The sequence below is a fragment of the Gallinula chloropus genome (assembly GCF_964237585.1).
Source record: "Gallinula chloropus genome assembly, chromosome: 1".
Classification (NCBI taxonomy): domain Eukaryota; kingdom Metazoa; phylum Chordata; class Aves; order Gruiformes; family Rallidae; genus Gallinula; species Gallinula chloropus.
In genome coordinates, this window is record NC_140085.1 from 139493574 (window position 1) to 139520668 (window position 27095).

The window sequence follows — 27095 nt, forward strand, 5'->3', positions numbered from 1 at the left end:
AAAAGTCTATGGAAGATCAGTGATCTGAGAAAGTGCCACAAAATTATTCAGACTAATACGTGAAGAGAAGACTGGCTGCAGGAACGTATGAGATGCACAACAAATAACATACAACATTTTGGTCCAGAGTCACAGATGTAAAATAGTTTGAAGGATTAAGGAGACAAAGTTCTGCAAATTGTCACCATAGCCACAGCTGGAATTAAGGGTCAGCCAGTGCCGTGGGTAGGATAGCACATACTACTATTTTCTGTGTGTAATCAATTTAATATTTAATTCCTGTGAATCTTGGTTGCTAATGCAGAGTAGGTGAGATTGTGGACTGCTTGTGGTGTAGAAGCTGGAGAGGTCATCAAGTGCAAAAGGGCAGGAATAGGAGACGCTTTACAGTGACTGTCTCTCACTGTACAGCTTAATACAGAGTTGGCTGGTACAACACACCTTATTTGCCCGTGGGGTTTTGTTTGTTTTTGTTTTCCTAGAAGTCCTTTTAGAGTAAGGATCTCACGGTCCTGAATACCATGCAAGGTGCTGTCATCATGTGCGTCTGAGCAAAACTTACATCCCAACCCTGGTGTTAGTCCCAGGCAATGTAGGGAAATTCTGTTAGCCGGAGTCACGTACTGCCCACAGGCACTTGTGTGCTTCCATGTATACCCAGTCTGTAGACTGATAAACTCCAGGCTTGTGTTAGCAGCCTTGAAGCTCTTTTGCATCTTCCACTCACAATGCTTTCATGTAATGGCCACAGTTTTTAGTTCAGCTGGTCAGAATTTCCAGAATTTCATTGCCCTCCCTTGGAATCCCTGTTTTGATTGAGAACAACCTTTTACTTTGCCTGGAGGATGTGTAAGCAGATGAGCAGAGATTGCTGAAAAAGATAAGTTGATTCTGGGGATTCCTTACTTTGGGGAGAGGAGTGTAGGAGGTCTTCAGGCTTGTCTGAAAAATGGACCATCCAAAGCCACTGTTTATTAGTGTCAGCCAGGATAGTACACTGACAAAAGGGAAGGAGGGTCCAGTCATTACTGCTCTGTGTCTTCTCTTTCTCTCCTGGGGTTTGCTCTACTTCGTTTTGACCTGTCGCCTTGCTGACAGAACTCTAGATCTGCGACACAGCATTTACCAGATGGTAGGTATTTGTCTGTAAAGAGCACTTACTGATAAACCTCTCTGTCATACTGCCTAGGCATTCAGAAGCATATTCAGTTCTTTCATGAGCAGGACACCATTTCTCCTTGCTGCTATGCGGATGCCAAGGAATAACCCAGTGGGGCCAAACAGCAGACAACAGATCAAATTCCTCAGTGCCCCCTGTGGAGATACGGCAGCCAGAGAATAATCCACCTGTGCAGAGCTTTGCAACATGCTTTTGGGCACGGGTATATGAGTACTGAGAACCATTTTATATTATCTTGTCCAGAAACCATTCTTTGTGTCTTGTTAGTGAAGTAATTATTCAGCTGGCATCTTCGGATACTGGAGAGATGGGTGGCAAATAGGAACAGGCAAACCAATAATTCCTGTAACCCTCTCTCCACTGTGAACTACAAGGTCTCAGCTTACTGCCACCATGGGTAGAGTTGCAGTGATCCCTGGAACAGATCCATTGCTTGTGTTTCTAATACAAACAAAAAAAGAAAGTGAAAGCATGATGGAAAACTGCTTTGGAGTAAGCAATAAAAAGAAAGTTGACTCAGACTTATGATATCTGCTGAAGTGGAGCTGTAGCTGTCCATAATTATTTCAAGATGAGTTAGAGCTTAATGCAGAAAATGCAGTAGTTTATAGGTGGTCTCCAACTCATCTTAATCTGATCTAAATCAAACCTAAGTGTAATAGTCTTTGCAAGACCCCAAAAATTGCGTTTTCCTGTGCTCAGCTGATCAGAGAGTATCTCAGAAATTGCAGTCCCTGATCACACTGCAATATCTGTCCATTCTTTTTACTTTTGAATTTTCCATAGTAAACCAAAAATCTCTTTTTCATGCTTTTTATAGAATCATAGAATAATGGAAGCATTTAGGTTGGAAAATACCTTTAAGATAATCAAATCTGTTAATGTAGCACTGCCATATCCAGAACTAAACCATGTTCCACATCTAAATGATGTCTCAACCGCTTCCCTGGGCATCCTGTTCCAGTGTATCACAACCCTGTCAGTGAGAAAATGTCTCCTAATATCCAGTCTAACCCCCCTGCCCCCCCGCCCCCGGCACAACTTGAAGCCATTTCCTCTTGTCCTATCACTTGTTGCTTGGGAGAAGAGACCAACACCCACATGGCTACAACCTCCTTTCAGGTACTTGTGGAAAGTGTCCCCTCAGCTTCCTCTTCTCCAGAGCAAACACCACCAGTTCCCTCAGCAGCTCCTCATAAGACTTGTGCTCTGGACCCTTCACCAGCTTTTTGCCCTTCTTCGGACACACTCCAGCATCTCAACGTCTTTCTTCTTGTGAGGGGCCCAAAACTAAACACAGTACTGGAGATACGGCCTCAACAGTGCCAAGTACAGGGGTACAATCACTTCCCTACTCCTGCTGGCCACATGCTTTCTGATACAAGCCAGGATGCTCTTGGCCACCTGGGCACACTGCTGGCTCATGTTCAGCTGGATGTTAACCAACACCCCCAGGTCCTTTTCCTCTGGGCCGCTTTCCAACCACTCTTCTGAAGCCTGCAGCACTGCACAGGGTTGTTGTAAGTCAAGTGGAGGACCCAGCACTTAGCCTTGTTGAACCTCATACAGTTGGCCTCAACTCATCAATCCAGCCTGTCCAGATTCCTCTGAAGAGCCTTTCTACTCTCAAGCAAATCAACTCTTCCACACAGTGCACTGGATCCCCTCATCCAGATCATTGATAAAGATATTAAAGAGAACTGGCCCCAATAGTGAGCCGTGGGCAACACAGCCTGTGACCAGCTGTCAACTGTAACTCTGCTCACCAGAACTCTCTGTGCCCGGCCATCCAACCAGTTTTTCACCCAGTGAAGACTACATCAATCCAAGCCATCAGCAGCCATTCTTCAGGAGAATTCTGTGGGAAACAGTGTCAAAGGCTTTACTAAAGTCTGCATAGTCAACATCCACAGCATTTCCCTCATCTACTAAGCAGGTTACCTTGTCACAGAAGGAGATCAGGTTAGTCAAGCAGGTCTTGCCTTTCATAAACCCATGCTGACTGGGCCTGATCACCTGGTTGTCCTGTATGTGCCTTGTGATGACACTGAAGATGATTTGCTCCATAATCTTGCCCAGCATTGAGGTCAGACTGACTGGTCTATAGTGCCCCAGATACCCCTTCCAGTTTTTGTAGGTAGGTGTCAAATATGCCAACCTCCAGTCAACTGGGACCTTACTGGTTAGCCAGGACTGCTGATACATGAGAGAAAGTGGCTTGGTGAGCACTCCTGCCAGTTCCCTCATGACCCTTGCATAGATCCCATCTGGCTCCATTGGTTTGTGTGTGTCTAAGTGGTGCAGCAGGTCACTAGTCATTTCCCCTTGTTTTATGGGGGCCTCATTCTGCTCCCCATCCCTGCCCTCCAGCTCGAGGGGCTGAGTACCCAGAGGACAACTGTTCTTACTGCTAAAGACTGAGCCAAAGAAGTCATTAAGTACCTCAGCCTTTTCTTCATCCCTTGACACTGCGTTTCCCCCTGAATCCAACAAAGGATGGAGATTCTTTATTGCTAATGTATTTATAGAAACATTATTATTGTCTTTTATACCTACATAAAGTTTTAAGTAGGCTTTGGCCCTTTTAATTTTCTCACTGCATAACCTCACAACATCCTTGTAGTCCTCTTGACTTGCCTGTCCCTTCTTCCAAAGGTTTCTTTTTTTTCCCCTGAGACCCAGCCAAAGCTCTCTGTTCAGCCAGGCTGGTCATCTTCCACACTCACTCATCTTTTGGCACATGGGGATGGCCTGCTCATGTACTTTTCAGATTTCCTTCTTGAAGTATGTCCAGCCTTCCTGGACACCTTTGTCTGTCACTACTGCCTCCCAAAGGACACTGCCAATCCTAAACAGGCCCAAGTTTTCCCTCTGGAAGACTGTTCCCAAGGTAACAGTTCTACTGACCTCCCTCCTTCTCCAGGAATCGAAAACTCTACTATTTCATGGTTACTATGCCCAGGATGGCCTCCAACCATCACATCACCCACAAGTCTTTCTTTATTTGCAAACATCAGGTCCAGCTGGGTGTCTTCCCCAGTAGGTTCACTCACCAACTGTGTCAGGAAGTTGTCTTCCCCACACTGCAGGAACCTCTGGCAGGGATACCAAAAGAAATATACAACCAGAGTTGACTGGGATTGGGTGAAAAGCAAAGGAGGGCAACTTCATTAAAAAGAAAGGTGCTCCAACAGTGTAAAGAAGAAGATGGACAGAAATGGGGAAATTAACTTGAGGGGAGAAACTTGTGGGGGGCATGAGCACTCAAAGGCTGTGTCAGACACTCCTATTGCTGGGGCTTCTCTGGGATCTCATAGGGCTCATGGTGTCAGAAAACTCTCCAAAAGCTCTCCGAGGGTGCCTGTCCTTCAGCTCATCTGACTGCAGTTACCATAACCAAGTGACCAGAGGGTGCACAGTGCAGGAACAGGCACTGAAGTGTTCAGGTAATCAGTGATGTCAGGTGTGGTCAGCCAGCATAGCTTTGTAAGAATCGTACGGCCTTTCTGAGGACAAGCCCAAATGTCAGCATCACACTGACTTCTTTTTGTGAGAGACAAAAGGAAATGCCCAACCTCTTTTCAGTGGTCTGTGGGGACAGGACAAGGGGCAATGACCTCTCATTGGAGCACAGGAAGTTCCAAACCAACATGTGGAAGAACTTTTTCACAGTGAGGGTGACAGAGCCCTGGCACAGGCTGCCCAGGGAGGTGGTGGAGTCTCCTTCTCTGGAGATATTCAAGAGCCATCTGGACACCTACCTGTGCGACCTGTCCTAGAGAACCTGCTTTGGCAGGAGTTTGGACCCGATGATCTCTGTAGGTCCCTTCCAACCCCTCCAATTCTGTGCCTCTCTGATTTTGTTACTGAGAAGATGATGCACCAGGCAGATACATGTTTCAAAGAAAGCAATTAGGCAAAGCAGTAACTGTAGCACCATCATATACATATCTATTCATATGTGAAGAATAGCATAAATAACTCTAGCTGTCTTTTGGGAAATTATGCTCCTTTTATACTTTATTAGTTAGTAACTTTCTGACAACTGAGTCATCAAATTACAATAAAATAATAGTAAAATATCTTCGACAGTGAATATTTTAGCCAGTATCTGACAATTATGTACTCACTTACTTTCATTGGAAAGATTATTTAGATAAGAACAAGGAACATTTCCACTAGAAGAAAGAAATATGGGCATTTCTGTCATTCTAGAAGTACCTGAAAGCAACGGGAAGTATAGGAAAAGGAGTGAAAAAATGGGATAGTTAGAAAATACAGTATTTCACTGCATCAGCTACAGGTATTCTATATGTAGATTCTATTCCCCAGTTTTGTTCTTAATGTCATACAGCAAATCAAACCAACCAATTAGTTTTCAAAGCATATTAGTAAACTCAAAAGCATAATGACCACTGTTGTCAGTTAATAGGTACCTGAATAATATTAAATCTAGTGGCAGGCAAACAAGAAGGTAAGAAGTGACATGTTTAAATATTCATGTTGGCATATGTTGCAGTTTTTCTTCTTGTTACTGCACATGTTTATTCCTTTTGCTCATATAGAAAACCTTTTGCCATTGTTGTTTCTGAAAAGTGATAGGTTTGGTCATTTCCTCACGTTATTAAACACTGGTCTCTATTACTTAAACCTTTTTTTTCAAACAGCATGCTTATTGCATTTGTGCATGCTTTGAAATACTCTGTAAACTAACCATTGCCCTTAGCTTCTAGATGTGTAATTCTTCGGTACACTGCTAGAAATGTGAAATACTTAGACCAGGGGACAAAGAAGAAACTGAGTTTCTATTCATGGCCTTTTTGCAGAGTCTTCACAGGACTTGGATCCCTGTTCTGGCACTCATTCTCGGGTGGAATGGCATCTCAGTCAGCACAGCGCTTGTGCCAGTGAGACCTCCCTCCTGGCAAAGAGCTGCCATGCACAAATAAGCACGAACAAGGACTTTGGCCATTAATGTTTCTGCCCTGTGAGCAAGGAGAAGGTTGGGGCTTGGTTTGTTTGTTTTTCTTTCTAAAGCATGTTCTGATCTTTTGGTGGCAAGTGCTTTAGAAATACTGAATATACTTACATGCTGCCCAAGTAAGCAAGTAAATAAACTCAGTAATGATAGCCTTGGCTGAGTAGGTCATTACTCTGGGTACTGTACAGTTCTAATGAAGGACAGCAGTTGCTTTACAAAAATACAAATTAAGGGGGGGAAGTTCATCATCAGATGGATGTAGCAAAAAGTTAGTTCCTGGGAGGGAAAAGCACTCCCCTTGGCACGTGGGTTATCCAGCCACCACTGTAGCTGGAAGTGAATAAAAGGATAATTTTGACATCAGATGAGGTGAGATTTAAATTTAGCTCTGTGAATGTTCTCAGGGGCCTTTTTTCCTTGCATATATAGTGTCATTAGGAAAATCTATGAGGGTCAATAATGTTTCCACAGTCCATATGTGTTATAAGTGGTTGGACCTTGCACTGTGCCACGAAATACTGCAGCTGCTGGGAGTCCAATGCTTTCTGTACCAAGATGAGTATTTTGCATTAAGAGGGACTCTTCCACTGGCAGTGTGAGTGACTGCCTCCCAAGAGGGTGATCGTACTTTCCCTAATCTCTTTCCTTGATGAGCTGCCTGGAGAAATAACAGCAGCAGAGCCAGCATAAAGCTTTGCCTAGGTCTTTACTCCATTCGTTATAGCACTAGTTACTAATAAGTTAGTACAACCAGGTTCTGTGCATCTGAGCAATTACAGTGCCGTTCATATGGTTTTATATAGCTTCAAGGCCACAAGAGGAATGACCTGAACAACTCTCTCCTTTACAGGAGTAAACTTTTGTATTTCCTTACCACCTCCAGATACACAACATCAGTGAAATCAAACAAAATTGAAGACCTCCTAAAGGTCTGTAGGGAACTCAAGAACTTGTCCAGTGGTCTAGTGTTATTCATGGATCAGTGTCATTGACATGCCATGACTTTACAGCCTTTCTGAAAAAATGTATTTATACTATCTTAAAACTAGTATCTGTGCTTTTTTTTCTTTCTCTCTTCTTTCTTAATGGAAAAGGCCACTGAGTAATTTATATAAATTCACTAAGACAATTTCAGAGGACTAATACTGCCTAGGTTTAAAATATATAAGGATTATTAAAGCCCTGTGTTGTGGAAAGCTGAAGTGAACTGAAGGAACTGTTCTCCTGTAAAGGATTTTAACAAGAGCTGTGATTGTCTTTTGTTATTTAGCTTGCTGTTGTGCCTGCAGGCTCTCCTAAACTCTTACTGTACAGTCACACTATAAAAAGGCATTGTAGCTAACAGCCTTGGTTGTGACAGGATGAAACAGTTAGGTGAACATCACTAGTGGACCAGGGGAAAGAGAAACAGGAAAGGTCTCTTATTGGAGCCTGCGTTGGAGCCTGTTTACCCAACAGTTTAATGTTCTTGTCAGAAAGGCTTTCTTTTGCGTGTGTGAAGAACTGTGTATCTTTAATTTTCCTTTATTTTGAAGGCTGTTTCTTTCATGGGAAGAGGTGAGGGAAGCCACGTGCAAGGAAGGGGGTGGCTGTTCCTTCCCATGGAGCACAGGGGAGAAAGGTGGGAGGGCAGAGGGGAGCGGAGAAAAAGCAGTGAGGACCTGGAGCCCCCTTCCTCAGCTATACTGGCCAAAACTCTTCTGGGGACTGGGCAAAGGGAGCCATATCTCAGGAAATATGGGAGCTGGACAGTAAGGACTCACCCTGCAAGGACACAGTGATAGGGGGTGCATACTTTGTACAGCCTTCACCTTTCTTTCTGCTGGACTTAATCACGTGACTTAGCTCAGTGCTCTCTGACTTCCTAAAGTTGAAACACCTTATTGTTGCTTTTGGAAAATTTACCTTATGGGAGAGGTTCAGCCAAATCCACTTCAGAGCCCTAGTGTACTGAGTCTGGTTGGTGTGGGGCTAACATCTAGCTCACTTGGAGTCCCACCACAACACATGGCAAACTGTAAGAGAGAATAACATCCGCACTGGAGACTCACATTTTCTTGCTTATAACATAGCTAATGTTGGAACAAACCAAACCTGGTATGGAATCTGAATGCATTCTAAAAGACTAAAGCAGGTGGATGAGGCACAATTTTCTTTCTTTTCCTCTCTGCAGGATTTCTAAAGGGTTTGGATTGTTTATGTATAGATAGCTACTGCTGATGTGGTGGGGGCACAGCTTGTTTTCTCTTCATAACCCTGGTCGTGGCTGTCGTGGAAGGCAAGGCAACCAATGACGCAGTGCTGTGAGAGTCAGGGGGTGAAAGCAGAACAACAGCAACAGGAGAAGAATTTTCAGACTTGATGGGTTTAAAGTTGCCATCAGATGAAATGAATTTTTTTAATTTTAATTAATTTTCATAGTGTTCTAGTGAACTTTAATGGCTGACCAGTGGTTTGGCCAGTAGATGCTTTTTTTCTTGGAAATAAAACATACCAGTGTTGTTTAAAATAATTTTAGACATTGACATCCGGCCTCTTGACCAACAATGCTGGTGTAGGCAGACTGCTGCCCCCCTGCTCCCTGCCCCCCTGTCCCTTGCCTGACAAGGCAGGGTGCCCCCCACAGTATCCATATCTTTTCAAATCACACTGCCATTGCTAGAGCCAGGGGGAAGCAGGACTCTTACATGCATTCAGAAGACATTTATGTGACTGGTTGCTGCTGCTGGGTGACCTGGACATTCTCTTGAATGTCCAACAAAGCCACTGCATCACTTACAATGCCTCATTTGCTATTGGTGATTAGTGAGTTGCTGTATGGGCACACTGTTGATTATCTTTCCCACTGTCTCAATAAAGCTTTGCTTTGTAACACGTTGTCAGGCTCCACCACTGTTTGGATCACAGACACTCAGTAGATGATCTGGAAAAAACCATAAGGCAGTATATTTGGCATCAGTAACACAGGGGAAACATTGTGGTTCCCAGTGTGGCTCCTCATCTCCCCATTTGATTTCCATCATCTCAGTGCTGAAGAGCTGTAGCCCCTCTTCCTAAATGGTAGCAGTAAAAAAGCGGTAGGACAGGGACATATTTGCACTTCTTGCTTGATACCCTTCTTCACCTCCTGGCAGCAGCATTCCTCATATTTGCTCTGTAAAGAATCAATAGTTTAAAAATAGAAATGAAAGAAGGAGAAAGAAGAAACCTTCTGAGATCAGCTTCATCCATAATTTTCAGAAGCCTAGTTTATTTTTAGAATCTTTACTTTCCTGGTGACATTATCACAGGAGTCCTTGTTGATGTCTATAAGTGTGTTTTTATATCACTGTAACTGACTTAACTCTGGTTTTGTTCATCTCTTCTTTTCTCCCAGTGGAGTTTTTATACTGTGATTTGGCTTCCATGAAGTCTATACGGCAATTTGTGCAGCGGTTTAGAGCAAAGAATTGTCCACTCCATGTCCTGGTGAATAATGGTGAGTTCTGGGTTTTTTTTTCTTCATGTCTGCACAGGAAGGTGTGACAAATGGGGCTGTCATGTATCACTTCACATTTCAAATCCATTATCTGAACAGTATGGGAAGTTACAATATGGCTGCATTAACAGGGGTGTCTTTCTAGGAGTTAAATTGCATCTTCTGTAGGGGTTGTTAGCTGAGCAGACTGAACACTCCAGTGCCACCCCTGCTTGTGATGTTATTCTAAGTCTTGTTCCTTTGCGGTGTTTTTTAGCTCTCCAGCACTAAAAATCATATGACTGCTCAAGAATCTGAGCATTCCTAATGGAAAATAATAAAAAGGAAAGCTGTACTACCTGTAGGAAACCTGCCCTTTCACCCGTATTTACTTTCTGTCTCCTTATATTTTCCCTGTATGAACACATGTATTTACTGTGGTTGTCTGGTGAGCTGGGTTGGGGGATTCATCCCTCTGAAATGCAATCTTGCAAATTTTCCAGTCATCTCAGAGAAGTCACTGCTTAGATCAAGATGCTCCTGGAAAGTTGTCCATGAAGTTGTGTCCTTGGTGGTAAGAGAACAAATTAAAAGGACATTTATCTTCCATTCACACAATTATGAAATGAATCTCATTGCTCTTAGGGATTTTGACTTTTGTTATTCAGATACCATCTAATTATGTTTTATAGCCACAGTATTTTTGGAAACCAGCCTGTACAATAATTTTCCTCCAAAACCCCTGCATGCTCTGCATGCACTTTCCTAAAGGGGAATTTTCACCTATTTAACTAGGGGGAAAACCTGCCAGCAACAATTCAGACTTCTTTTAGAACTTTTCTGCTGTTATATGCTGCTGTTCTTGTTTTTGCAATTATTTGCATGTATTTTTATTAAGACATCCCAAAGAACATTTTCTGTTATCCTGTGCACCCAGTGCGGGCAGACATGTTATGAATAAAAGGTTCTGTTATATTCGTTGGTGCCTTAAAGAGCACTCAGTAACACAAGCAAATATTGCCACAAAAATTCAAAACTATTTTATTTCCTGATTGATATGAAACATTAATGAAACGTTCAATTAAATGTTCATTTTTATTTGATTAGCAAAAAAAGAGTCTACCGTTATTATTCTAATTGTGCAATAATCAGAAGTAGTGGATATTTAATCCTGGGTACAAAATCCAGTTTTGCATGCCTGCTTTTAAAGATGCAAAGTACAAAGTGTTACACAGAAGAGAACAATACTATTTGAAAAAAAACCCCAACCAACAACCCACGATATTTTGTGGGGAAAAGATGGTTTTGAGAACTATGCACCTGTCAGGCACCTCCTGACCTCCACTGATTGTCCGCATGAGCAGCAGGGACTCTGAATCAGACCACTGGCAACCTAATAAGAATTTTCCTCTCTGTCTTCACATAACCAAATTTTTATTATCAAGAACTGTAACACTGCATTTTTTTCACCTATATTAATATTATTTCATCGAATCATAGAATCATTTAGGTTAGAAAAGTCCTTTAAGGTCATCAAGTCCAACCATTAACCTAGCACTGCCAAATCCACCACTAAACCATGTCCCTAAGCGCCACATCTTTTAAATACCTCCAAGGATGGTGACTCAACCACTTCCCTGGGCAACTTGTTTTAATGCTTCACAACCCTGTCAGTGAGGAAATTTTTCCTAATATCCAATCTAAACCTCCCCTGGCACAATTTGAGTCCATTTCCTCTTGTCCTATCACTTGCTACTTGGGAGAAGAGACCAACGCCTCACAACCTCTTTTCAGGTAGTTGTGGAGAGTAATAAGGTCTCCCCTCAGCTTCCTCTTCTCCAGAGTAAACACCACCAGTTCCCTCAGCTGCTCTTCATAAGATTTTGCTCCAACATCTCAATGTCTTTCTTGTTGTGAGGGGCCCAAAACTGAACAGTACTGGAGATGGGGCCTCACCAGTGCTGAGACAATCAGTTCCCTAGTCCTGCTGGCCACACGCTTTCTGATACAAGCCAAGATTCTCTTGGCCTTCTTGGTCACCTGGGCACCCTGCTGGCTCACGTTCAGCTGGATGTTGACCAACACCCCCAGGTCCTTTTCCTCTGGGCAGCTTTCCAACCACTCTTGCATTAAATCAAAATCTTTCTAATTAATTGATATAATCACATCTATGCACTTGTGATCTCTCCATATCTTATCTCTATGAATATGTATCCTGCTTGTATGTGAAGGTATATGATATTTGTTGTCAGCTTCTGTGAACCTATCAAAAAGCCAAACATTTCAGGAAGAAAGTTCTAACATCTTACTGTAATGCCAACAATTAAATATACATTGAAATATTATTAGAGAGACATGATTTGGCATGAGTGACTATGCTGGGCAAATAATCAATGCTACGTGTCTGACCTAAGATTATTATGAGATTCAGCAGTATTCCATGCTATGAGAGGTTGTTATTTTAAAACATGTCTTCATCACTTGCTCTGCATCACTCGCCTAGCACAAGTATCAAGTTAGAAAATAAATAAATACAGAAGTACTTTAGTATTCTCCTAAAGCTAAACACTCAGGCCCCACAAAAATCTCAGTAATTTTTCGAATCCAACTAATTCAGGCCCTTTAAGAAGTCATACATAAAAATTTAGGGTGTTCAGAATGGAGTGCAACTGGAGTCACCTCCTCACTTTTTCGTATAGTTTATTTCAGCATATATATTTAACTTTCTAATTTCTAATTTAAAAGGAAAAAATTGGTTGAATGCACATATTATTTCAGCTGACAAATAAAAGCCTGTTGTTTCATTACTGTGCCTTCTGCATTGGTAATGTGCATGCTCAGCGTTTGTTTTTTAAAATAGACAAAGCGTATTAAAGATGCAAATAGAGTATTACATAAACATTTTTTAAAAAATAAAATGTGCTAGTGGTAGAAAGAGAAAAAATGTTATGACACAGAAAGCAAATTAGTTTTCGGTGAAAAACATAAGCTAACTGAACTATGAGCTGCAGAATGATGGATGGAGTACAAGCAGTTTAGAAAACTTAATGTGGCAGAAGGTCAGGAGGATATGTCTTCTAGTCTTCTAATTAGCAATTGGGTGCCAATTTTCACGATCTGTTTTGGTAAAGAACCGTTGAAAAGCATTTAGCAAATTACAGCATGTACACCAGTGTAATTATTTAATACATTCATTAAAATAGTATTGCTTTTAATGTGCATCAGAAAGTCTGTTATCTTCCTGTGGTTGCAAAAGGGACAAGTAGTAAAACACTTCATAAAATTCCATGAGCGGTAGTCACTGTTTCATGCTAGTGAGGTTTATCCTCCTTTGAAGTCAGTAATTTTCTCCATGTGCTGGAAAGGCTTCTCAGCACCTTGTAGATAATGTTTTCGTGTATATATTGTTTACAGTACTTAATCTTAAAAGCAAGAAAGCTAACACCAAAAGCTTTAATGATAAAAGAATACCTATGGATACCAAATGTGCATGGGCTAATTCATTAGCAGTGAAACACCAGCTAACTTCTCTGTTGCAGATTATTGAATTGTTTGTGATTTTGGCTACAGGTTAGCAAAGGAGGGGGATAAAACTATGGGGACATTTAGTATATTCCTTGACATGCACACAAACACACAAAAAAGAGAACTTGGAGATTTTTTTTTTGTATTATTAACCTATTGTAGACAGATTGCAGTTAATGTATTTCAGTTAGAAGCCTATCTAAGCCAATTTAAAATCAATATTTCTGAACTGGTGGCTAACTCAGAGGTTCATATTTCGTATTTTGTGTGTCATCTGAGAAATCTCACTCTTGTAATAGCACGAATAAGTCTTCATAAGCTTCCCTCTTTAGTTCCTAGGGCACAATAAAAGCTCTATCAGAAGGTGAGTGTGTGGAATATATATATTTCTTTGTGTTACCTATACACAGTTCAGCAATGTGCAGTCCAGGCATAATGCTTTGCAGGGAGCCCTGGGAGTAGTCCCTCCTTTGTGTAGTCCTATGGATGCTGTCATGGTTGATATTAAATTATTCTTGTGTTTGAGTATTTGCAGGGTCAGATTTTCTGAAGAAGTGTGAGATTTGAGGGGTGTGAACAAGTGGATACACCAAATACAAACTTTTTTATAGGTATCTAACTATTCACAGCTATCATGGGAAGGTTAAGTCTAACAATAGTTACTTACATTGTTGCAGTGGGGTCTAGATAAAGATCGTGTCCCACTGGATGAGGTAAGAGCCAGCTCCCCAATCTGTAGCAGCTGCAGGCTATGCAGTCTCTTAAGATGAAAAGGAGAGAAACCCCAGAGATGTGGAAATTCACTGGAGGCGGCCTTGAGGGGAAGTTAGTGAGGAGTGTTGCTGTGGACTCCAGTGGAACTTGGATTTCATCAAAAATAATGCTGCTTCTCCACCCACATGGGAAGGCTGTGGTGAACTCAGGAGCTGTTATCTCATGAATCTCATTCCAGCCTCTTGCTTACAGCATCATATTTCAGCTTTACCCTTCCTCGAAGACAAATTAGTGCAGTACGTAAGCAGAGCTGAGGTGGAAGAGGTGTAGAGGGTCAGGAAGAAAAAGAGAGGAAGATAAGCAGAGAGGCAGGTGACTCTTTACCTGTATGTAATGGGTGATAGATACTAGACATCATGGGAGAACTGAGGCTTTGGGAGATACTTAGAGCTGGAAAAGACAATTTGAGATGATGGTGGGGATTGGTTTCAAATGGATATTCCATGGATGACGGGCAAAACTAGAGGAGTCATAAGGACCCTAACATGCAGCATTAATGTGTCACAAAAAGAGAAGATACTCTGAGACCTATATTCTTTGAAGAAGCTCAGTGCATGACAGATGCCATTTACTCAGCTTTTTCAGAAGAGGTGACTGGAAAATGCGGTGAGGCTGTCTGATCACACGCTGCTCTTTACAGGTATTACGTGCTTTGGGTACAGGAAGTAACTTGTCTAGGCACATGTGTCAGAGCACCATGGTACAGCTGATGGTATCCAACCCACCTTGTTCAGAGCACCAAGGGTTGTGCAATGCCGGCATTTCCATAGTGCTCAGATTTTTAACAGCAGTCATCAGAGTTTTTATTATGCTTGAATAGTATTATTGACTACCAGAATGATATGTATCCTATATAAACTTATCAGGTATTTTTTTTTATTTAAAGAACTAATAAATTAAATGAGTAACTTTGGGCTACTTCTGACTTTCAAACTGTAAGGATTTCATTCATGAAAATTCTGACTTCTGTTTGATACTATCTTTGCCTTTCTAATTATTTCAAAGGCTTTTTCTGTGTTTGTGATATCAAACACTTTGTGCAAAGGGAAATATCTCAGGCTCCACATGCTGCAGGTTCTTGACCCATTTGCTTTTATGTCCTGAATGTGGAAGTTTTATCAGTGGAAGACAGATACAAAAGTCAGCCATTGATGGATTAGGCAACCAACCGGTTCTACTTAAGTGTGTGGAATATTTGCCACTGGCTTTTATGAGAGGCGGGAGTGAACCGTGATTTATTCTTGCCTAATCCTTTCATAGCTTTTAGGTAAATATATTTTTATACAAATTGCAAAACAAGGTATTTTACTTGAAAGAGAACTTCCTATTGAAAGCTGTAACCGACTTTCCTATTTTCTGATTATGAGTGGGACAGCTTACCATTGTGCCAAACGAACACTACCTGAGATGTTGTGGTTTTGTGTGGCTGGGTTCTGGTGGAGAAGGGGGCGTTGTGGGGGTGGCTTCTGCAAGCGGCAGCCAGAAGCTCTCTGCAGGCCTGACAGAGCAAACACCAGCTGGCTCAAGGCCGGAGTCATTGCTGACCAAGGCTGAGCCCATCAGCGACGGTCACAGCGCCTCTGGGAATCACATTTAGCAGAAAAAAAATGCAAGCAGCCACTTTTTGCTGCTAGAGAGGGGAGTGAGAAGATGTAAGGAACTGTGCAGGCACCAAGACCAGTGAAGCCCAGGGGGAGGAGGCACCCCAGATGCTGGAGAGAGAGATGCCCCTGCAGCCCATGGAGAAACCCATGGTGGAGCAGGTGTCCCCCCACACCCCATGGAAGATGATGGGGAGCAGAAAACCCACCTGCAGCCCACAGAGAGACCCCACGCTGGAGCAGGCAGAGACATATGGAAGACACTGTGATCCATGTGGGAGCAAGCTCCTGGTAGGACCTGCAGTCCATGGAGATAGAGGCCCACGCCAGAGCAGGTTTGCTGGGGTGGACTTGTGACTCCATGGGTGACCAGGCTGGAGCAGTCTGGGCTTGAGAGACTGAGACACATCCTATGATTTATGACTGCACCCCATAGCAGTGACCCACGCTGGGTCAGCTAGTGAAGAGCTGAAGCCCCGTGGGAAAGGACTCATGTTGGAGAAGGTCATAAAGGACTGTCTCCCTTGGGTGGGACCTCACAGTGCAGCAGGGTAAGAGTGGAGGAATTCCCCCTCCCCTGCTAAAAAGAACAATAACTAGTGACAGACTGACCAAAACCCCCATCCCTGTCTCCCCCTGTGACACCTTGGGGGGAAGAAGGGAGTAAAATCGTAACTGAAGTCTGCTAAGAAGGGAGAGCTATGTGGAGATGCTTTAAGATCTAGTCACACTTCTCATTATCCAATTCTGGTGTCACTGGGTGTTCAATGTAGCACAATAAATTAGAGTTTTCTTTCCTTTACTCTGTGTTGAGTCTGTTCTGCCCGTGACACTGATTGCAGAATGATCTCTCCCTGTCCTTACCTCAACTCCTCAGCCTCTCAATAGATATTTTCTCCCCTGTCCAGCTGAAAAGGGCTTTGGTGGGTGTCTGGCCTCCAGACAGGGTCAAACCACCACATGAGCATATTTTTAGGAAACTTTTTTTTTTTTCCCCCCAGCCAGACTCCGGTTTATTTTAGTATGAAAACAAAACCTCACTTGTGGATCATATTTTCTTTTTATTACTGACTCATTTTCTAGGGAACTAGCCTGTGCTTTTCATGCTTGTTATGTAGCAGTGTGACATTGAATCATAAAGTGAATCTGTTCTTCAGGAGGCATTGCAGCCTATTCAGTTTTGTGCTCAACCTACCAAGGTTTGATTGTTGTTCTCATAGTCCTTGGACATGGATCGTCTGCAAGTTTGTTTGGGTTTTTTTTCTTTAAACTACTGATGAAATAAGAGCTTGTTTTGAGTGGAAAGATGCATTACTTTATGTTCTTTGGCACAGCTACTACAGTCCACTTCTCACTTGTGAGCATTATAGGTCAGTCTGTAAGCACTAGCAGCAGGCATTACTCAATTTCAGTTCTTTACTAGTTATCCAAACTTTTAATGTTTGGGCTGAGAGTTTCTATGCCAAGCATTTGCCTAAGGCTAATTTATTTGTATTTAGCTTTTTTGTGATGCCAGCTAAAAGAGCTTAGCTGTTTCCAAAAATGATAAGGAGGCTATTTTTTTTTTTTAATGTCAAATATGATGATAAGTTTCTTTAGAAAAGCTCTGGTATTATCACAGCTTGGAATGGGGACTTGAATGCAGGCAGGAATGCAGCCTTTGCGTCAGGTGCCGATTCACCTTTCGTTACCCATGGAATATCCCTATGATGGGTAGAGTCCGAACCCTGTTAAGCACTGCAGTTTGAAATCCATCTTTTATATTTTAATCACTAAAGATGCTGCCTGTACCAGTCATGTCCTGAGTTGAGACTTACCAGGTCTTTCTGCAGGAGTCACAACCCCAAGCAGTACTGAGTGCAGCCGAAGGCACTGGCACTGAGGCTAGGCACCAGTGTCCCCTCTGCTCTCTATGGCTGTCTCTGAACTTGCATGTAGGTGGGCACTGTGGCTTGCTTCAGGTTCCTTCTGATCTGTCCACTGACCAGACTACGGGTTTGAGTTCTCCATGATCTTGATGGCTATTTCTGTTCCGTGAAAAGCAGGCTACAGGGTGATAAATGGCAGGTGATGGGAAACTGTTTTTTCCCTTGATATGCAATTGGAACGATACTGTGGAGCATCTTGCTAGACATGGCAGGTGGCCTGTTGTAGCTGGATACCTCAGTTGGCTAGTGGCCACACCTCTCTGGAAGATGGGGGAAAATGTGATGTCAATAAGTTTATGTTTGCTGATCACAGAATTAAAGTATGAACATAGCATATGTACTTCAATATCAGGAAATTCATAGGAGGTAAGTATGGGAGGAGTGAGCTGGGGTGGCTAGTGAGGATGAAGAGAGACATTAGTCATGTTTGAGAGGTCTCAGGCAGATTTTGGAAGTGCTTAAGCACCATATAATTCATGAGGACTGAGTCCTTATCTCAAGGACTAGAGTCTCTGTTGTGCACAAACTGATTGAGCCTTTTCTTCCAGTGAAGGAATTCTTGACTGGTGTATTTTTTGTTAATTTACTGACATTTAACAAAGATAAAAATCATCCTCCACAGTGGGGACATGATTGAAACCTGTCTTCTTTGTCTGGCCACCGAGGTCGACCTCACTTGTAGAAATTAACTCTCATCTACCTCTGTGTCACAATTGGTTGACACTGAAGATCTCATGGGAAAGCTGGTGGGAAGCTCAGAGCCACAGATCATGGTCCTGTAAGAAACCAGTCTCAGGAGCGAGTATAGGGCATGACAGACGTGGGACTGGCTGCAGGATGCAGAGGGAGATCTCAAGAGATTCAGACACAAAGAAGCTAGAGTGGCTGGGTAAGGAAATGAGCGGGAACAAGCTTAGAGTTTACAGGGAAGCAGAAAGACAGATGAAGCTGATATGTGTGTCTGGGGCTAAGCCTCCCCCCTCCTTCCTGCACACATGGTGTTCCTTGATAAGATCAGCATTTGGTCAACAGATTTTTGGGATAGGGGAGGCAGTGTAGTGCAGCCCAGATCTTTGGCTGGGAAACATCCCAACACCTTTGGCTTCAGCAGGGTTGTACATTTTGGCCGGCATGGAAAATTGGGGGAATTGTGAGGCACCAGTGTGCCAAAATGAGAAAGGGTGGTGCACAGCTCCTTGTGACGGACCAAACCAGAGCTAGTGGGAACTTGCTTGGCGCTGGAGCGTGGCTCAGGCAGACTTCTGTGGAGGAGCTTGTGGATAGAGGCAGGAGAGACCAAAACCATGGGAGACAGCTCTCATCCACAATCAGGGACTCGTCCCAGTGCTGCCCTGCTCTCAGCAGTTGTTTATCAACCCTGTTTTCACAATGTCCAGTCCCCTCCAGGGAAGGTCCACACACGGGACACTGTCCTATCACTGATACCAGACAGGCTGACAGCAGATGTCCTTTCATTTCCCTGAGGGTCAAATGGATTGGTGTGGACTCTAGGTGTCATCTAGATATCATCATTATATTGTGGGATAAAATTCCTTGCTTTGCTTCAGTTTCCTCACAGTTTGCTTTAGAAAACTGTATATATGTGTATACAGAGCTCCAGAAATAACACAGTGCAAGAATCTGAGCTATCTCCACCAGTCCCTCTGAGGAGATAGGAAATCTGGGAGCACTGGGGAGTTGTACCAAGCTTCATTTGTATTTTCGTGTTTGTCTTCTTAACTGTTTGGACTTCTGCCTTTCCAGCTTTCATATACTGTTAATCTGGTTTCTGTGTGTGGTCCTGTCTAGACTTACAGTGCTTTTCTGGGAGCCCAGTAGCACCAGCCTCTGTGTTACAGAAGTAGCTTTGCAAGCCATGTTTCGCAGCAGTACTATAAATTCACTTTTCTGCAACCCAGATGGGGCATATCTGTCAGAAGCAGCTTTGTGGGTACAGTCATGTCTGCAGAAGGTACTTCTAGGGGCAGTGTTGTGGTTTTACCCCGGCTGAGAGCCGAGATCCACGCAGCTGCCTGCTCTTTAAAGGAAAAGAGGGGGGGAAGGGCGGGGGTGGGATGTGAGGGAAGGGAAGGGAAAAGGAAGGGGCAAATAACAACCCCAAAATCAAGAAGGCTCATGGGTTGGGATAAGGATAGTTTACTAAAATAGCAGAAAGATACAATATAACAATGCTAACAGGACTTTAGAGCAAAATATCTATGAAGCTGTTGATACATAATGCAGTTTCTCACCAAACCCACAACTCAGGCTGTGCCACCCAGAGCCGTCCCAGAACCCGACCGTCCCCCAGGAACCCACACGTCCCGGAGCCGCCCTGCTCCTCCTCCCATCAGCCCCCCTTTATACTGAGCATGGTGTAATTGGCATGGAATACTCTCTTTGGCTCATTTGGGTCACCTGTCCTGGCTTCGTCCCCTCCTTTCTCATTAATAGAGAAATATGAAGAGCTGAGAAAGTCCTTGATTGTCTGACAGCAACTAAAACCATCAGGGTGTTATCAGCACTGCTCCCATTTTAACTCTCAAACACAGCATTCCATCCGCTGCTACAAAAGAAGTTAACTCCATCCTGACTGAAACCAGGACAGGCAGTTCTTCTAATAAGGCATCACACCTTCTTTTTGCTTGCTAGCCAGGAGAGATCTACAGGGCAGTCATATTCTAGTATAGTGTGGCTTAACTGAAAGAGGTGGAATGAGCAATCTAGTATAGACAGCCTAGCCAGGGAATGCTGCTATGCAGTTGAGATGAGATCTGCCTGCCCAGATCACAGAAGACAAAGGCAGGGACTGGGAGAATGAAGAGCCACCCATTGTAGGAGATCAGATTTGAAACAATCTAAGGAATCTGAAGGTGCACAGGTTGACGGGACCTGATGAGATGCATCTGTGGATCCTGAGGGAACTGGTGGATGAAATGGCTAAGCCACTCTCCATCATATTTGAGAAGTCATAGCAGTCTGGGGAAATTCTCGCAGACTAGAAAAAGGGGAAACATAACCCCCATTTTTAAAAAGGGGAAACAGGAAGACCTGGTGAACTACAGACTGGTCAGTCTCACCTCTATGCCTGGCAAGATCAGGGAGAAGATCCTCCTGGAAACTATACTTAAGCACATGGAAAGTAAGGAGGTGATTGGTGACAGCCAACACGACTTCACCAAGGGCAAATAATTCCCAACAAATTTCATGGCCTTCTACAATGGGGATACAGCACTGGTAGATAAGAGTGATAGATGTCATCTACCTGGACTTGTGCAAAGCATTTGACACTGTCCTGTTTTGTAGAGACATGGATTTGACAGGTGGACCAGGGGACAAGGAAGTTGCTGGACAGTTGCACTCAAAGATTTCTGGTCAACAGCTCAATGTCCAAAAGGAGACCAGTAATGGGTAGTGTTCCTCAGGGGTCTGTATGGGGTCTGGTGCTGTTTAACATCTTTGTTGAAGGCATGGGCAGTGGGATCAAGTGCACCCTCAGCAGGTTGGCCGATGACACCAAGCTGGGTGGTGAGGTTGACAACCTGAAGGGAAGGAAGCCATCCAGAGGGACCTTGACAGGCTGGAGAGGCGGGCCTGCACAAACTGCATCAAGTTCAGCAGGGCCAAGTGCAAGGTCCTGCATATAGGTCAGCGCATTCCCAAGCTACAGGCTGTGCAGAGAATAGATAGAGAGCAGCCCTGAGGAGAAGGACTAGGGAGTGTTGATTGATGTGAAGCTCAACATGAGCCAGTAATGCATGCTTGCAGCCCAGAAAGCAAACAATATCCTGAGCTGCATCAAAAGAAGTGTGACCAGCATGTCAAGGGAGGTGATTCTGCCCCTCTACTCTGCTCTTATGAGACCCCATGGAATACTGCATCCAGCTATGGGGTCCCCAGTACAAGAAAGACACAAAAAGATGCTTAGAGGGCTGAAGCACCTCTCCTATGAAGACAGGCTGCAAGAGCTGGGCTTCTTCAGCCTGGAGAAGAGAAGGCTTCAGGGACACCTTATCATGAACTTCTAGTACTTGAAGGGGACCCCCAGGAAAGCTGGAGAGGGACTGTTTGTCAGGGAGTGTACGGATAGGACAAGGGACAATGGGTAGATTTGGAGGGTAGATTTATATTAGGTAGTGGAGTGAACATAGTCTTGCAGAATCACAGACTGGTTTGGGTTGGAAGGGATCTCAAAGACCATCTAGTCCAACCCCCCTGCCATGGGCACAGACACCCTCCACCAGACCAGGTTGCCCAAAGCCCCATCCAACCTGGCCTTGAACACTGCCAGGGAAGGGCAGCCACAGCTTCTCTGGGCAACCTGTGCCCGGGCCTCACCACCCTCAGAGTGAATTCCTTTCTTATATCTTATCTAAATCTACCTTCTTTCAGTTTAAACCCATTACATTCATTATAGCTAATTAAAATATGTATAATTTGAACATATTGCAATAAATGCATAAGTGCAACACACTCAAATGTATTGCATTGTCTATAAGAAAAACAGCTGTTCAGCATAGTTATGCTATAAAATATTTTTCTTATTTTAATTTATTTCTCCTTTTGCCAAATCACACATGGATGTGTCATGTAGGCAGTTTTCTGTGTGCATTCTGTCAGTCTTTTACTTGAATATTTCCATAACAGCCAATCAATTGGCAAGCAAAAGCTCATGTTCAGCTTACTTATTAATTAATTTTCTAATGCCATGCTGATACCAGTGACATTTTAAAAATAAATCTCCTGGAAACAATCCAGCTAAATCAAAGAGAAAAGCATGTAAAAAAGTTGTATCAGAAGTGAGGTGTTTGGCATTAATGTCCTGTGATCTGCCACTTCAAATTTCATATGCACTCCAGAAAACTGAAGAGATAGTTAAAATTAGCAAGATACTGGACTGTATGGATTCCATACCAGAAGAGTAAGTAAAATCATTGGAAGTTTACAATGAAGGAGTCATAGAAGCAGCTTGCTTTTTTTTTTTTTTTTTTTAGTTACCATTTGGGGGTCTTGAGTAAAGCTGATGACGTTTTTGGACAAAAGAAAATCAATAGCGTGCCATTTTTAGTATCTACTGAATGTTAGATAGTTAATAATTCAAAAAAAAGAGAGCTTGCTGCTACACTTACAAGGTTTTCCCTTTTGTCAGAGAAGCAGCCAGGTTCAGATGCCTGTTGGGTATTCCTTTACAGTGAATTAAAATGTTTTCTCCTTAAACAGCAAGGCAAGATTTTTTTATAGCCTTCCCATGAACCACCTTAAAGATGAGACCCTTTAAAAAAACCCACAAGAATGAACGTTCAGAGGAGTTTTAGATTTGACCAGCTCCTGAAGGCCAAAAGGGAATTGTAGCAGCAGCAGCAAATGCAGGCAGAGGTGATTGTGCCTGCTCAAGGACTTTATGACACTTTCTGCTCAGAGGAGGCTCCTGAAGAATGAGGAAAATAATTTTGGGCAATGTGTATCTTAACAGTTGTGTGTTGCACAAGTGTAATTTTCTTCCATCTCCTGACCTGACCTGAGATATGTTTTATCCTTCTGGGATGTGTGGCACAGATGGTGGAGACTAATTGGGGTGGAGGGCAGAGTTTCTGTGTGCTCTTGAAACTCTATGCCTCTCTGGAGGTCGAGGGGGCAGTTGCTGTAGCACAGGCATCCTTGGGACTAACGTAAGCTGTGACAGCATTCCCAGCTTTTCCTGATGGTCATGATGCAAAGCTGAATGGCTGTAGCAGCCATCTACTGCACTTCTCTCCAAATTCCTCCATCCCTCTGTCTGGATTGGCCAGCAGAAGTGTGTGTGTGTGTGGAGGTGCCTATAGCGAGCCCTGTGGCAGCCCTGGCAGAGGTAGAAGTGGCATTTTGGGTTCACATCAGCTTTGCTTTGCCAGGACTGTTATATTTTGGTCACTTTTTCTTGACACTTTACAAGTGTTGCTGCAAACAGACCTCTGTCAAACTGCTTCCTCCTGCTTTTTCCAAGTGTCAGAGCTTTGGAGGGCAGGATGTGCCTCAGAGAGACACAAATAATTTCTTTGCACCAGGCCCGGTGCTCAGAGGTGCAGCGATGTTCCCATCTGCCCTCCAACAGTTCGTGCTAAGCTGTCTCAGCTAAAACTTGCACTGTTTCAGGCTGAGACTTGGTCTGGGAGATTAGGGTTTGTTGCCCTTCCTGGACTTTCATTCTTCCCAGAAAACAAGAAAAAGTCACAGCGGGGCTTGTCTCACACTTGTGTCTGTTCCTGACCTTCATGCCAGTGCTCAGTCCTGGCCACCATTCTGGATGTCATTTTATGCCACAGATGCAGGCTGCAGAGGAAAGGGAAATCTGTTTCCAACTCTGCGGGCATGTACCATGTACCAGAGTAAGTGCTGCTGAGAAAAGAGAACACAACAGGACGTCCAACCAGACACCCTCTAATTTGTGTCTTCGCGATGTTAAAATTGAGATTTGACATACAGAGAGACCCCAACTGGCAGCTGGGTTTTCCCATCATTCTGAGGGAGCTGGGAAGGTGGCTGAAATGACAGAGAGAGCTGCCAGCCAGAGCTTTTGTACAGCCCCATCATGGAATTTGTATTGTGTTTCTTTCATTGTACCATCAGCCAGCATCACTCATGTTCAGTCTTAAGTTCTCTGCATGCAGGTACACTCTATTGCACCCAAACCTTTTGTTTGCTCTGTCATCTTCTCTAGTTTCTTTTTCTCATGCTGCTTTTCCAGTTGCACCATTAAGCTGTAGAGTGGCCATAGGTGAATCACTATGGGCGCTGGCCATGCTGAAAAGATCTTGAAAATATCTCCCCTTCAGTCCAAGCGGCAGCAACGAAGCAGGACTGTCAGGTGGCAGGATGCCCCCCCAAGAAAGAGCAGTGTAAATGTACAGCATGTGCAGTTTAAAATGATCATTTTACATGCCAGCGTTGGGCTGACATCCAGAAATGGGATGTTAAAAGCTTTTTAATGGACACATGAAGTAGCATGAGTATTAAGCTGACACTCTCATGTCTGTGAGCAGAGGTGGCCTCTCTGCTGTATCATATTCATGCATTTTAGAGAGAAGACAAATGGCTTACAACATTAGTCTCTGAGAGCCACGTCCATCTACATTTAAATTACAGAGGTCAGGTCCACTTGTACGATAATTAAATTTTAATAAAACAAGAATAATTGATAACATTCAAGCCCACATTATCATTGAGCAGGAAAGCTGCATCCCACCCAGTCTCAGTACATGACATAATTCATGCATGAGATCAAGATTTTCCACAAGCTGCTGAAATCAACATTGCCTGTTGGGGATGTGGATACTTACTTTAGGCACGGAGTTTGAAATTTGTGGTTTGTAGAAATGTGGGCAAAAATGCTGCCAAAATAAGCATTCAAAAACTCATTTCAATATGCAGCTGCTTGTAAGCACAGTAATTAAGATATATTGGGCAAATTTACTACATGTTTTCTCACCCACATTAGTAAGACAGAAGTTGCAGATTTCAGATGAAGACTCAACAGATCTTTAAACTCCAGCCAGGACTCAGCAGAAAGCTGTCTGGGAGAGGAGGTCTGCTGCTTTGCCTGATCTCTTCTCCACTGCTCCTGGCTCTTTGATAGAGGGAACATTCTTGGGATCACCCAACTCTCACCTACTGTAGATGGATTAATTATCATTGTGGAGCTGCAGTAGTGCAGTCTGGGGTGCCAGCAATAGGTTAACTCAACTTTTAATGTCTTCAAAACACTTTTTACAAATCAGTTAATTTATCCTCACAGTCGTGCTGGGAGGGAGGGAGAGTTTGAGGGAGAGGGAGTCTACCTGTTTTCTGGTTAGAGGAATTGAAGTGAGGGTTCTGACACTTTTCTCAATCAGTGTTGGCTTTACACTTCACATGCCATTACCAGTCACTCATTGCTCTAAATGCTGTGTTTACACTCTGCAGCAAGATATCCATGCTTCTACCTCCTTGCTTCTTTGAGATAAATCAACAGGTTTTACCTCTCCTTTCTCCTCCAGCTGGGGTGATGCTGGTCCCTGAAAGGAAGACAGAGGATGGGTTTGAGGAGCACTTCGGCTTGAACTACTTGGGACACTTCCTGTTGACTAACCTCCTCTTGGATACGCTGAAGCAATCAGGAACGCACAGTCACAACGCTAGGATCATCACTGTCTCATCAGCCACCCATTATGTAGGCAAATTGCACCTGAACGACTTACAAAGCAGGTACCAATCCATTTTTGGTATTCACTGATAAGGGTGTGCAGATTGAGCTCTAAGAGAATTGCTACTGAATGCTGAATGTAGAAGAGTTTTTTTTTGTTGCCTTTTTAAAAAGTAAGTTAATTAATGGTGATTCTCAAGCAGTTCCTTAGTATCTTTCAGACTTGAACAAAGCTTGCAGCCTGCAGTCAAAGATAGAAATAATTTATAAGCTTGTAAACCGAGTCTTTTATTCTGAACCTTGAAGCCTTGCTTTCCTTTCTGATGCTTACACTGTGGTGACAGCTGTGGTGCAGGGCCTGGACTCCTCACTGCGTTGTCAGGGAGGCTCTCAATAACTGGAATGTTTTTAAATAGCTTGGATGAATGCAAATCGACTTCATCCCCAAGTAAATGTGTACGTAGAGGCCCTGATCCTGCCCTCGGATGGGTGCAGACAGATGCCTGTGGCTGCTAGCTCCCTGCCTGCTGAGTGCTGGGCTGCTGACTTGGCCCTGGGGGGCAGCTAGCCCCACCTGCCCATTTGCCTCGAAACTTTGTCTGGCCTACAAGTTGCCTGCTGCTTCTTTCCTCCCTGGCAGCTCTGCTAGCTGGCCTGCAGCTCCTGGCACACTGTCCTCCACTCCCTCTCCCTCTGGTCTCTGCCTTGTCCTGCACTGCTCCTGACGTTCCGGTCCCCATCCCTCACAGTCCTTCCCCAGCTTCCCTGCCTGCCTCCCATCCCCTGGCTGTGTTACCCCTAAGGCTAAGGCCCACTTAGAATTAAAACTGGTAAGCGATGTCAAGGGCAACAAGAAGGGCTTTTTTAAGTACATCAGCAGCAAAAGAAAGGCTAGGGACAGTGTGGGCCTGCTGCTGAATGATGTGGGTGCCCTGGTGATGGAAGATACAGAGAAGGCGGAGTTACTGAATGCCTTATTTGCTTCAGTCTCTACTGCTAAGGCCTGCTCTCAGGAATCCCAGACCATGAAGGTAAGAGGGAAAGTCTGGAGAAAGAAAGGCCTTCCCTTGCTTGAGGAGGATGAGGTTAGAGAACATATGAGCAAGCCTTATGTCTACAAATCTATGGGCCCTGAGTATTCAGAGAGCTGTCAGATGTTATTTCTATGCTACTCTCCATCGTCTTTGAGTGGTCACAGAGAGCAGGAGAGGTGCCTAAGGACTGGAGGATGGCCAGTGTCACTGCAGTCTTCAAAAAGGGCAAGAAGGAGGACCCAGGAAACTACAGGCCAGTCAGCCTCACCTCCATCCCTGCCGACATTATGGAACAGCTCCTTCTGGAGGTAGTCAATAAGCATGAGGAGAAGAAGAATATTATTGGGAACGGTCAACATCGATTCACTAAGAGGGAATCATGCCTGACCAGTCTGAGAGCCTTCTGTGATGGCAGAACTGGCTAGATGTATGAGGGGAGAGCAGTGGATGTAGTCTA

General features: G+C 43.7%; 1 protein-coding gene across 1 annotated transcript in view; it reads left to right on the forward strand.

Annotated features, from left to right (window-relative positions):
* Positions 1-27095, forward strand: part of DHRSX (dehydrogenase/reductase X-linked) — a gene marked incomplete at its 5' end in the record, with an annotated part of 175201 nt that overhangs the window by 101527 nt on the left and 46579 nt on the right. Inside the window, 2 exons of the mRNA XM_084279597.1 lie at positions 9538-9639; positions 25459-25666. Coding sequence (XP_084135723.1) covers positions 9538-9639; positions 25459-25666 — 310 coding nt within the window. The remainder of the gene's footprint in view (positions 1-9537; positions 9640-25458; positions 25667-27095) is intronic.